The sequence below is a fragment of the Candoia aspera genome, chromosome 4 (assembly GCF_035149785.1).
Source record: "Candoia aspera isolate rCanAsp1 chromosome 4, rCanAsp1.hap2, whole genome shotgun sequence".
NCBI classification, from domain to species: domain Eukaryota; kingdom Metazoa; phylum Chordata; class Lepidosauria; order Squamata; family Boidae; genus Candoia; species Candoia aspera.
Window position 1 is genome coordinate 88,406,013 of NC_086156.1, and position 12,978 is coordinate 88,418,990.

Genomic DNA, 12,978 nt, shown 5'->3' on the forward strand with positions numbered 1-12,978 from the left:
TTGGGCGCTCCCTAATGATTCCTGGCTACAATGTAACAAAGCCCAATTAACTGAAATTGACAACATCTGGTACTGCAATGGCAAAAACTATGTGCAGGAGTCTCTTCGCCAGACTGTTTTACACCATTCCCATGATATTAAATCTGCTGGTCATTTTGCTTTCACAAAAACTCTTCACTTGGTGAGACACCAATTTTGGTTGCCCTCCCTCCATGCTGATGTACAGTCCTACATCACATCATGCAACATCTGTGCCCAAGCAAAGAGGAAGTGGGGGAAGGGGGGAAAGCAGGGACTTTTACAACCCGTAGCCTCCCCCAAGGCTCCCTGGAAAGAAATTGCCATGGATTTTATTGTGGATTTTCCTGAGAGTAAAAACAAGACTGTTATTTGGACTGTGATTGATTTGTTTTCAAAGCAAGCTCATTGTGCTAAAGTTCCAACTGCTCAGCAATTAGCCAAGCTCTTTCTCACACACATCTACAGAATTCACAGATGTCCCAGGCGTGTAATTTCTGACAGGGTTGTCCAATTTACTTCTAAATTTTGGTGGACATTTTTGAAATTAATTGGAGTCCAGCAATCATTGAGCTCATCTAGCCATCTGGAAACAGATGGGGCAACTGAATGAGCTCAGTCTACTCTAGAACCATTCCTTTGCTGCTATATTAGCTTTCAGCAAGATAATTGGGTTGACCTCCTTCCTTTTGCAGATGTTGCTTATAATAATGCAGTTCACCAAAGCACTGGATTTTCCCTTTCCACATCGTCTATGGCCAAGACTTCGTTCCTATCCCTGAATTGGACTTACAGTCTTTGCCCAACTCCTCTGTACTGGGCTGCACAGATTGCCACCAATTGGCCGGTAATCCAACAGGCATTAGATCACACACATGAAACTCATAAGAAATTTGCTGACTGTCACAGATGCCCTGAGTGGAAATTTACAGTGGGCAATCTTGTTTATCTCTCCACTATGTTTTTGCGTTCTCAACAACCTTCTAAGAAGCTGTCTCCTAAGTTCAGTGGTCCTTTTCCTATTACAAAGATTATTAACCCTGTGACTGTTCAGTTGCAATTACCCCCCACTCTTAAACGACTTCACCCTGTTTTTCAGTGCCGCTTGCTTAAACCTGCACCGGAACATTCTAAGTGGCACCAGCCTGAAGCAACCCCTCCACCCATCATGACTGATGGCCATCAACACTTTGAAGTCAAAGACACTCTGGACTCATATTTTTTGCAGATCTTTGCAATATTTGATTCAATGGAAACAGTTCCCAGATCCTGAGTGGGTTCCTGCATGTCATGTTAATGCTCCTGTTATAACTCGCAAGTTTCATGCAAAGTACCCTTCTAAACCTTTTCCTTATTAATCTCACTGTTTCATCTATTTTTTTAATCTTTTATTATATATTTTGTCACTGATTATGCTTGTTTTAATTTTTCTTGGGGGGGACGGTATGTCACATCCCCCCAATCAAGGGTTTGTGAAACCCCTTATCAGGGCATCTCCCATCATTTCCTGCTCCAGGGAATGGAATCCATGTTGCCAGGTGGGAGGGGGTGTGAAGTTGGAGTGTGAGCTGGTTTATTACGGCTATAAGAGATCATCAAGGACTCAGAACTGAGATATGCCAGAAGTACCATCTAGATGGGTGGGGGAGTGACATGGTTTGTGGGAAAGGGGACTAGCTAAGGAAAAGTAGTTTTAAGTTAGGTTTGCATGGGAAAACTTTATTCACAGCTTGCCTTCTGTACCATTCATTATGCTTCATTAAAACAGTTAAAGGAATCCCAGCCTCCTGACTGTGATTGTGTGAATGCTCAAATGATCAGGTGCTGACAGTTTTCATCTCAGATATGGGGCATTTTTGCTATATTGTGCAACATATTTGCATTCTTCATTCTTACCTTTATTCCTCTCAATCACACAGACACAAAAGTCTGAAGGGAAAAAAAAATATTGTAAAGTACATGCAAGCAATGCTATGCTTTAAAAAAAGAATTTACATGAAAGGAATTTACCTTTTAAAAGCTGTACTAGGAAAACCTAACTCAACTCCTGGTCTCTTGCCAAAAATGTTGAGTAATTTGTTAACAGTACACAGAACCATTACTGTGAAGGAGTGCCTAGCCCAATATTAATTCTTTGATTATGAGCAGTTACAGAAACATTTTTCCTTGTAGCAATGGCATATGAATTGACAATATGTAGACCTTTGTTCTATGCTTCTACTAGGAAACTTGTTTCAGGCTTATGATTGGGGCATGGATAAATAGTTTGATAGTTTATAGCATCATTGTGTTTCTGATAGCCCAGTTCTACTTCAGTGAACCCAGTGTGATAGACCATTATTTTATGACTGAACTACCCTGGCAAAACTGAGTTGCAACTACTGTAGCCTGTTTAACCTCCACATCCAATCCAATCCACTACTGGCAGGTGAAAAATGTTTTCAACCTGCTTCTTTCATCTATTTGTAGCTTCTTTGTTTTATGGCACATTAATCACTTCCAGAGAATCAGTTTGGTCTTTTTCTAGGCCCCAGGCTAGAAAGTTTAAGCTCTTCTTAGCCAAGGAAGTTGCAGAACACTGAAGAGTGGAATGTACAATGAAACACAGGACATTCATACACTTCCCTTGACCATTTTGTAACTCCATAAGTGCAAGAACATTATAAGCCACTCATAAGAACTTCAAAGAAAATTCCTTTTTCTGAAAAAAAGAAAAAACTTAAGTTGCCCACTCTTGTAGAGTAATTAATAAGGATAAAAATAAAATATCAGCTTTGTGAAATTAGGAGCAATGACAAACACCAGTCCCTCATCAAATATACTAGTTTTTTTTTCTTTTTTTCCCATATGAATATAACCTATTTCTAAGTAGAAAATTGTCCTGTAAGGTCCAGTTGTGTTTTTTGGAATTTTGGAGATTTTACTATATGTTTACATAAAATTAGAGGAAAAAAACAATTGATATTCTCAGGTTATTGTCATTATTGAATTATTACTGAAGTCAGGTAAGGAATATGTGCTACTGATTTTAAGAATTTTATTTGTATTCGTTCTTGAGAAGAAGACTGAAAGTAAATACCTAAGTATTAAATTATTTCACCTGCTCGATGAGTTTGCCATTAACTGTCCAGCTTGATGGATTATTAGAGCATCTTCTGGAAGAGTCCAAAACTCTTTGTTTTGGGGTAGTTTATTTCAAGGCATTCTTTGGCACAGTACCTAAAAAGTTCCTTAAGACCTTTACCATGTCATTATCAGATTAGAGCCAAGGTGCATCTTATTCAAGGCCTGGGCAAGATTATGTTTGCTAAGATTCTGGGAAAAACAAATCATTTGGGGAATCTTAATGGCACATCTCATTCCATACGATATGCATCAGTCTACTCTACTCTGACAAAACAAATAGACCAAGATCTGAGACAGTGTGGACTTTCAATACTGTCAATACCAGCCCTACTTCATTTGGGTCTAGAAAAAAACTTAGTAGAACTTAAGCAGAGGGTATGGGATTTAGACATTCAGATAGACAGAACCAAACTTTCCCATCTCCCTTATCGACAAATTGCTGTCTCCTCTTGGACACTCCCCAATTACTTTTATAAAATTCTGTATGCCCCACATGAAAGGGACCTCTCGCTGGCCTGTATAGATGCTCTCCCTTCTAGGGTGACAGCTGATCAATATTCCAAACTTCCGTATGACTATATATTTGCTCAAACATGGAGGTTGAGTCTGTTTCACATATCCTTCTAAAGTGCCCATTGTAGTCCCATTGGCAATAGTACAGATTAATACACCCTCTTTTGAGCACTCATGAAGAGGAGATTGAGGTATTCTTACTAAATGACCAATATCCAGGTGTTTCAAAGGCACTGGGATATACACACATTTGAATTAGCAAGCACATTTGTAATTCTGCAAGAATGTTTTAAGTACTTCATGAAATTATTGCCATGGGGGAACATGGTGATTCATAAAATGGCTACCAGGGTGGCCAGGATCAGATACAGCCAAACAATTTATCAGAAACCAAAATGTCTCCTGGCAATTTCTTTATTTACAAGTGTTTTATGTTATTTCCATCAAAAAAACAAATCTAAACACTTTATAAAGGGGTATAGAATAAGAAATAATACATAAAGTAATAAATCTATATCACAATAGTAATAATAATATAAATAATATAAACAATAATTATATGACATCAATAACAGTGCCACATACATTTTAGTTCTTCTAAGTTGCTCCATACCATGACTCTTTTGTAAGGATAGGTGGGAATGAACATTTTATAACAAATTATGAGCTTTATGTTAGGACTATGCAGTGCCAGAGACTGTTCTGAAATAAAGTTGATGCCAGAGGTGGAGACATTATTTTAAATACTAAAATAATATCTAAGATAAAATAAGGTAAAAGATTTGGCATACAGTACATCAAGGGAGGACCCCTTGAGCACATTAGTCCCCATAGCAACAGAACTGCTATACCCCATCTTAAACTGCAGTTCACCACAGCAATTGAGATGTTATGATACTATAAAACTCTACTACTGTATTTTCTAACAGTTTTAAAGAAGGCTTCCTTCACTTCTCTGTTTCTCAAACTGTAGATGATGGGGTTGAGCATTGGAGTCAGGACAGTGTAGAACAGAGATAAGATCTTATGTAGCTCTTTCAGTCTTTCTGTTTCAGGGACAACATAGACAAGGAATAGTGAAACATAGAAAAATGACACTACAATGAGATGAGAAGAACAGGTAGAGAAGGCCTTCTGCTGTGCTGTTTTAGATTTCATTTGCAAAACGGTGTAAAGAATATAGATATAGGAGGCCATTGTTAGGAGAAATGGGGGCCCTATAGCCATGAATCCTAGTATAAATGTAGCAAGATTTACAATTTGTGTATTGCTGCAGGAAAGATTTGCCACTGGATATACATCACAAAAGAAATGGTCAATTTCATTGGGTCCACAGAAGGTAAGTTCCAACAAAAATGAAGTTATGATAATATTGGTCAATAGGCCACTAATCCAAGATATGAGAGCCAGCTGGAGACAGAGTCTACCATTCATGAGAGTGGTGTAATGCAATGGTTTGCATATTGCTAAATATCGATCATAAGACATCATTGCTAGAAGATAGCATTCAGTGGCTGCAAAAACTCCAAAAAAGAAATATTGTACAATGCATCCACAGACAGATATAGACTGATCTCCAGTTACAAAACTAGCCAGCATCCTGGGCAGGATGGTTGAAATATAACAGGTCTCCAAACAAGACAAGTTAACAAGGAAGAAATACATGGGGGTATGAAGATGTTGGTCAGTTACTACGAGTAGAACAATAAGTAGGTTCCCTACAATAGATAAAGTATATATGATAAAAAAACATGTAAAGAAGAGTATTCTCATTTGAGGAAGATTGTTAAATCCCAAAAGAATGAATGTTGTAACACTTGACTGATTTACATCCATTCTTTCCTACTAATGGTTATCAAGAAGGTTCTGAAAAACAGTTTGAAGAACTTCACTAGTCCCATTTTCCCTTCTTCTCTTCTCTCTGATGATTGAGGCAAATGTTGGAGTACATTTAGTGAACAGCTTGTTGGCAGATCTAGACATTCGGAAAGAACAGATATTATAATTCTTAACATACTAACCACATCACAATAAAGAATGTCACATATTGATGTTCTATGATATTAAAGTTAACAAATTGACTGGCTGGCTACTTATGTCTGTATCAGAGAGCCTATCACACCACTTAACTGCCGTCAGTGTTCTCCATATGTGGGATACAAGTTTCAAGACTATACATTTTCCAAAACTGAGAGGCAGGAGAAAAGCCACAACATTTCTGAATCAGTTTGGAGAGATCCAGGAGATTTTGAGCCATCTGATCAGGTCACCATTACAGTTTGTAAATCTGATCTGAATGATGCAAAGAGGTCTTCATTATACTGAATCAAATCTTTACCTAGGACTATTATTACAATTCCCTTGTAGTTCTACATTCTAAAAGCTTCACATTTTCTGAGTGTCTTGTCTGATATTGGATCAGGTATGTGTCCCATCACCCCACTAGATTTTAGCTTTGCTTGTGAGCAGGTGAGCATCTACACAGGTCAATGGAAAGAACTAAAGATGCTTACCTCTTCCAAATTAATAGCTGTGACATGTCCTGTATCTTCTCAGATCCAAGTACAGATTGCCAATTTGAAATTCTAAGGATTTATATTTCAAATAATAAAACCAGGCAGTGCTACCATTTTTTTTTAAAATAAAAAGTCAAGAAAGTTCATGTTATAATTCTAAGTTACCCTGAATTCTCATATTTCAGGAAATGATCAAGCTTCACTCTTCAAGTGTAACAGTTCTTAGTTGATGGTTTTTAAATCAGCATCATCATATCAAAATACAAACTTGAGGATGTCTTGCCTGACACAGCTGAGGTTTGTCACACCTAGCATTCTGTTTCCATCAGCAGCCAGCCTGACCCTTCTTCTTAAAGGAGGCAATCATAATCTGTTCCTTTATCATTTTTAAAAGATACACATATTAGCAGACATTTCTTAAAATCTATTAGGAAAGACAATGAAATTACATAGTCTGTGTAGGAAGCAGAAGACCTCTGACTAGTAACACACAAAGAATTAATGTCTTCTGTTTTGAACAAGGATTTTTCACTTAAATGTGATAGTTAATATCCACACAGTATAGGTCTATAAAAATTGTAGTCTAAGCCATCCTTTAGGTTCCATAAGTATGTATATTCTGAAGAGGGGTGTTTTGGTAACTTGAATCTTAATCCACATTAAGATAACTCCTTGGCATCCCAGATCTTTGGACTATTTGTTATATTTCTCAAACCTGCAGTATTTTTTTTTTTAATCCGTACCAAAAATATATTGATAAATTGACACAACAGTGTTATTTTCAGTTTGAACACCTACTCCTGAGGTAATAATTCTGTACAACTAAATTTTTGCTCCAGCATTAAAAAGATTCTAAAATTTCACAAAAGTTAATACTTCTTCTTAAACCTTAGAACTGATTTACAATAAAGAGAAGATGGATTCTCTCACTTTCATAGGTCTGATCCATCCAAAAAGAATCCATCACATTTATGTAGTCTGTATCTTATTTCCCATCAATTAATCCCCATAACATGCCAAGTTACTGGTAGTAAAAAATCTGATAAAATAAACACGTAATATTATTTCCTGCACACTACAGATAAAATGAAAATCTGACATGATAGATGCATAAATATTTACCTCAAAAATAATTATGTTCCTAGGCAACATCTCTGATCTGTTCCATTCATGCTTTGTCCCTGGAATGCAAGTTTCTTTTCTCCGTCTTCCCCATGCCACAAAATTATTGTGGAGTCTTCTTTAGTCATGCAGTCCATTAGCAACAAACTATCTGCAAAGGTTATGTATACTCCAAAATATACATGAAGATGATTTCTTTACCATTATATATTCAAAATGGTTGGCAAGTGAACTGAACAGTTCATCTGTGCTTGCTTTCCTTTGTTAGTAACAAATTTCCTTAATTTTAGAAAAAAAGAATAAAGGCTGAGATCCTTATTAATAATATCTAAAAAAAATCCAGCAGTTGACATATAAAACCGTAATATAATCCCAAACTTTAGAGTTTTTCTGCTTCTCCCCACTCCACACCTTCTCTCCTTGACTTGCCCTAATATAAAAAAGTCAGATTTTCTTTTTTATATTAGGGCAAGTCAAGGAGAGAAGTTGTGGGGTGGGGAGAAGCAGAAAAATTCTAACCTTTGGGATTATACTACAGTTTTATATGTCAACTGCTGGATTTTTTTTTAGATATTATTAATAAGGATCTCAGCCTTTTTTTTTTTTTTCTAAAATTAATATTAGCAATAAGGCAGACTGAGTAAAACTTTTTCAAGGAAATAGTTAGAAAGCAGTATTCAATTTAAATAAACTTTGTAAGTGTTGACAAGGGATGGTGACATGTATTTTTCCAGAGTCTTGTCAATTGAGAATATTTTGTTCTTTTTTGTTTTTCTATAAAAAAATAAAAGCATGTAGCAATGGAGTGTCTGACTCATCTCCATATGTTAAATTCATATGGCAGATCTAGATATAGAACCCTTAAAAATGATAAAATGAATACTGGATAGATAGAAACTTAACTCCAACAACCTAAGAGATGGCTTTATACTTGGACTTCACCAGATGGACAACACCGAAATCAGATTGACTACATCCTTTGCAGCCAAAGGTGGCAGACATCTGTACAGTTGGTAAAAACAAGACCTGGAGCTGAGTGTAGTTCAGATCACAAACTTCTTCTTGCACAATTTAGGATCAGACTAAAGAGATTAGGGAAGACCCACAGATCAGCTAGATATGAACTCACTAATATTCCTAAGGAATATGCAGTGGAGGTGAAGAATAGATTTAAGGGACTGGACTTAGTAGATAGGGTCCCGGAAGAACGCTGGACAGAAGTTCGCAGCATTGTTCAGGAGGCGGCAACAAAATACATCCCAAAGAAAGAGAAAACCAAGAAGGCAAAATGGCTGTCTGCTGAGACACTAGAAGTAGCCCAAGAAAGAAGGAAAGCAAAAGGCAACAGTGATAGGGGGAGATATGCCCAATTAAATGCAAAATTCCAGAGGTTAGCCAGAAGAGATAAGGAATTATTTTTAAACAAGCAATGCACGGAAGTGGAAGAAGACAATAGAATAGGAAGGACAAGAGAGCTCTTCCAGAAAATTAGAAACATCGGAGGTAAATTCCAGGCCAAAATGGGTATGATCAAAAACAAAGATGGCAAGGACCTAACAGAAGAAGAAGAGATCAAGAAAAGGTGGCAAGAATATACAGAAGACCTGTATAGGAAGGATAACAATATCGGGGATAGCTTTGACGGTGTGGTCAGTGAGCTAGAGCCAGACATCCTGAAGAGTGAGGTTGAATGGGCCTTAAGAAGCATTGCTAATAACAAGGCAGCAGGAGACGACGGCATCCCAGCTGAACTGTTCAAAATCTTGCAAGATGATGCTGTCAAGGTAATGCATGCTATATGCCAGCAAATTTGGAAAACACAAGAATGGCCATCAGATTGGAAAAAATCAACTTATATCCCCATACCAAAAAAGGGAAACACTAAAGAATGTTCAAACTATCGAACAGTGGCACTCATTTCACATGCCAGTAAGGTAATGCTCAAGATCCTGCAAGGTAGACTTCAGCAGTTCATGGAGTGAGAATTGCCAGATGTACAAGCTGGGTTTAGAAAAGGCAGAGGAACTAGAGACCAAATTGCCAATATCCGCTGGATAATGGAAAAAGCCAGGGAGTTTCAGAAAAACATCTATTTCTGTTTTATTGACTATTCTAAAGCCTTTGACTGCGTGGACCATAACAAATTGTGGCAAGTTCTTAGTGGTATGGGGATACCAAGTCATCTTGTCTGCCTCCTGAAGAATCTGTATAACGACCAAGTAGCAACAGTAAGAACAGACCACGGAACAACGGACTGGTTTAAGATTGGGAAAGGAGTACAGCAGGGCTGTATACTCTCACCCTACCTATTCAACTTGTATGCAGAACACATCATGCGACAAGCTGGGCTTGAGGAATCCAAGGCTGGAGTTAAAATCGCTGGAAGAAACATTAACAATCTCAGATATGCAGATGATACCACTTTGATGGCTGAAAGTGAAGAGGAACTGAGGAGCCTTATGATGAAGGTGAAAGAAGAAAGTGCAAAAGCTGGCTTGCAGCCAAACCTCAAAAAAACCAAGATTATGGCAACCAGCTTGATTGATAACTGGCAAATAGAGGGAGAAAATGTAGAAGCAGTGAAAGACTTTGTATTCCTAGGTGCAAAGATTACTGCAGATGCTGACTGCAGTCAGGAAATCAGAAGACGCTTAATCCTTGGGAGAAGAGCAATGACCAATCTCGATAAAATAGTTAAGAGCAGAGACATCACACTGACAACAAAGGCCCGCATAGTTAAAGCAATGGTGTTCCCCGTAGTAACGTATGGCTGCGAGAGCTGGACCATAAGGAAGGCTGAGAGAAGGAAGATCGATGCTTTTGAACTGTGGTGTTGGAGGAAAATTCTGAGAGTGCCTTGGACTGCAAGAAGATCCAACCAGTCCATCCTTCAGGAAATTAAGCCAGACTGCTCACTTGAGGGAATGATATTAAAGGCAAAACTGAAATACTTTGGCCACATAATGAGAAGACAGGATACCCTGGAGAAGGTGCTGATGCTAGGGAGAGTGGAAGGCAAAAGGAAGAGGGGCCGACCAAGGGCAAGATGGATGGATGATATTCTAGAGGTGACGGACTCGTCCCTGGGGGAGCTGGGGGTGTTGACAGCCGACAGGAAGCTCTGGCGTGGGCTGGTCCATGAAGTCACGAAGAGTTGGAAGCGACTAAACGAATAAACAACAAAGAAACTTAACATATCTGCCTTAGGTTGTATCAGTGTCCTTTGTTTAATTATTTAAATACAGTTCTGTTCTCAAATAATTGGGTTGTAATCAAGTGTAATGTGGAGGTAGATAGAAGTTTGCTCTGAATCTGCTGGTAGATCTCTGAGTGTTGTAGAGTAAAGTGGCAAGCATTTTTGATACATAACTTTTTAAAGTTATGTATCAGACAACAACTCTGTCTACCTACATCAGAAAATATAAAACTGTCACCGAAAACATGTGTTTTATGCTGTGTTTGGTGAGCTATCAGTTTTATATGGGTTAATTGGACAAATGAAAACAAAGACAGGAATCAAACTGCTACGTAAGTAGATACAGTCTTGCAGCACAACTATGCCCAATTCACCCCCTGGCTCCAAACCATCCATCATTAGTGACATAATGATGGGAAAAATATGGTGAATAATGATGGGAAAAATATGGGATTTAAACCATTTATTCATTTTTACCATTGATGAGCTGAAATACTTGCAACTCACTTATTTAACCCTTAACATGGATTTTCTCCAAGTATATTAACAAAACTTTTAAAATCTCACTATGAAGCATTGATTAATTAGGATAAAGATGTCCATACAGTATTAAGGAAAAAAATACAAGTAGATTATGCAACATTTATATGGAAGTAATCAAGTATGCTACCCTAAGGAAAGAGTTGTTCAGAGTGTGATGTTAGAGGAGTCATTCTTCTTAATAGGGCATTTGGATTGCAAATTATTAAAAACTTTAAATATAAGAATGCGACTTGCAGCAGAATCTTGCACAATAATGTTGGAAGGTTTTAGCTTAAATAGATTTTTGTTGATGAAGGAAAAGTGACACAGTTCAACACAACAGACACTATAAAAGTAGAAGACAATCAATTTCAGTGAGCTATGATAATGTATTAGCTTGCATCCTAAGACCCTGTATTATTTTGTATCCAACTCGCCTTAGGGCTTTGTGGACTTCTTGATTTCTTACACTATAGATCAAGGGGTTGATCAGAGGAGTCAAGATGGTGTAGAAAACAGAAAATACTTTATTGAGGTGTCTTAGAGTGGGTGTATCTGGCAACAAGTAGACAACTATTAGTGTACCATAAAAAAGACAAACCACCACAAGATGAGAAGAACAGGTGGAAAAGGCCTTCTGCCTTCCGGTAGCAGAAGATATTTTTAGAATTGTGTCAATAATGCAAATATAGGATGTAAGAGTTAGTAGAAATGGGATGACAGTGAAAATGAAACTCATGGGAAAGGTAACAAGTTCAATCAGGCTTGTGTCACTACAAGAGAGTTTTTCAAGTGGAATCAAATCACAAAAGTAATGATTTATGACATTGGGGCCACAGAATGATAACTGAGCCATCAGAGACACTGTAAGGCAATTAGCTAGGAAAGAACCAATCCACACTCCAGTCATGATCTGGACACCAAACATCCCATGCATGATGGAAGTATAACGTAGAGGTCTACAAATGGCCAGATAGCGGTCATAGGACATGGTTGCCAGGAGGTAAGTCTCTATACAAACACAAGAACCAAACAGATAAAATTGGATCATGCATCCAGTAAAAGAAATGGACCTCTGACTATCAAACAAATTGGCCAACATTTTTGGCAAGATGATTGAACTATAGCAAGTTTCCAGGCAGGACAGATTCCCCAGGAAAAAGTACATGGGTGTGTGAAGATGGTGGTCAGCTATAACTAGCAATATAATGAGGAGGTTCCCAGTTATTGTTGCAAGATATATCATCAGGAATAACAGAGAAAGAAGAGGCTGTAACTCAGGGAGAGTTGCAAAACCCATAAGGATGAATTCCGAGATGATTGTCTGGTTTCCTTTCTGTGTATTGAACATTCTTCCATTCAATAATTCTCAGAATCTTCTTTCCTTTCTGTGTATTCCTTATGAATCAAATCCATGGCAGGCCACATCAGTCCTGTAAAATAACAAGAATCAAATGGATTGCAAATTTGAAATGTATTGATAGTTTGGGGTTAATTATCTAACTAGAAATCTACTCTCCCTCAACTTCTTCATATGGAATCAGGTACAAATAGAGTTGTAGAAAAATGGTTGAAGTCAGTTCATGGCTAAATCTTGTGATGCAGCATTAGGATTGTGTTATTCCATGTAAGTCTGATTTGATTCTGTCCAGAAGCATTAAGTGAGGAAATCCAGAGTTCAGAGGATTTTCCCTGTAAATTTGCTGAGATCACTTCCACTGAATCACTAAGATTCAAGTAAACTTTTGTGTCGCAATATAATTGATGTGTGTCCATACAATGACCAGGCAGCACACTTGTGATATCTGAATACATAGGACCACTGAATAAGATGTCGGATTAATAAGGAGAGATTAATAGATGTTGTTTGCTATACTACTAAGAGACATTCATACTTCATTTAGTCCCAAGTAGAGTGAGAGAATTCTGTTTCTAGAGAAAAAAAGTTAGGAAGAAGAGAGATAC

General features: G+C 37.6%; 2 protein-coding genes across 2 annotated transcripts; both read right to left on the reverse strand.

Moving 5' to 3' along the window:
* Window positions 1-4,554: 4,554 nt before the first annotated feature.
* Window positions 4,555-5,493, reverse strand: LOC134496370 (olfactory receptor 10A7-like). The gene has a single exon (XM_063302102.1). The coding sequence runs from the start codon at window positions 5,491-5,493 to the stop codon at window positions 4,555-4,557; it is 939 nt and encodes a 312-aa protein (XP_063158172.1).
* Window positions 5,494-8,593: 3,100 nt separating this feature from the next.
* LOC134497280 (olfactory receptor 5AN6-like) lies at window positions 8,594-12,364 on the reverse strand (the record flags this gene model as incomplete). The annotated part of the gene is made up of 2 exons (XM_063302947.1): window positions 11,447-12,364; window positions 8,594-8,602 (listed from the first exon to the last, which is right to left on the reverse strand). Coding segments are annotated over exons 1-2 (927 nt in total), but the record flags the coding sequence as incomplete, so codon positions are not given.
* Between the last annotated feature and the right edge of the window lie 614 nt (window positions 12,365-12,978).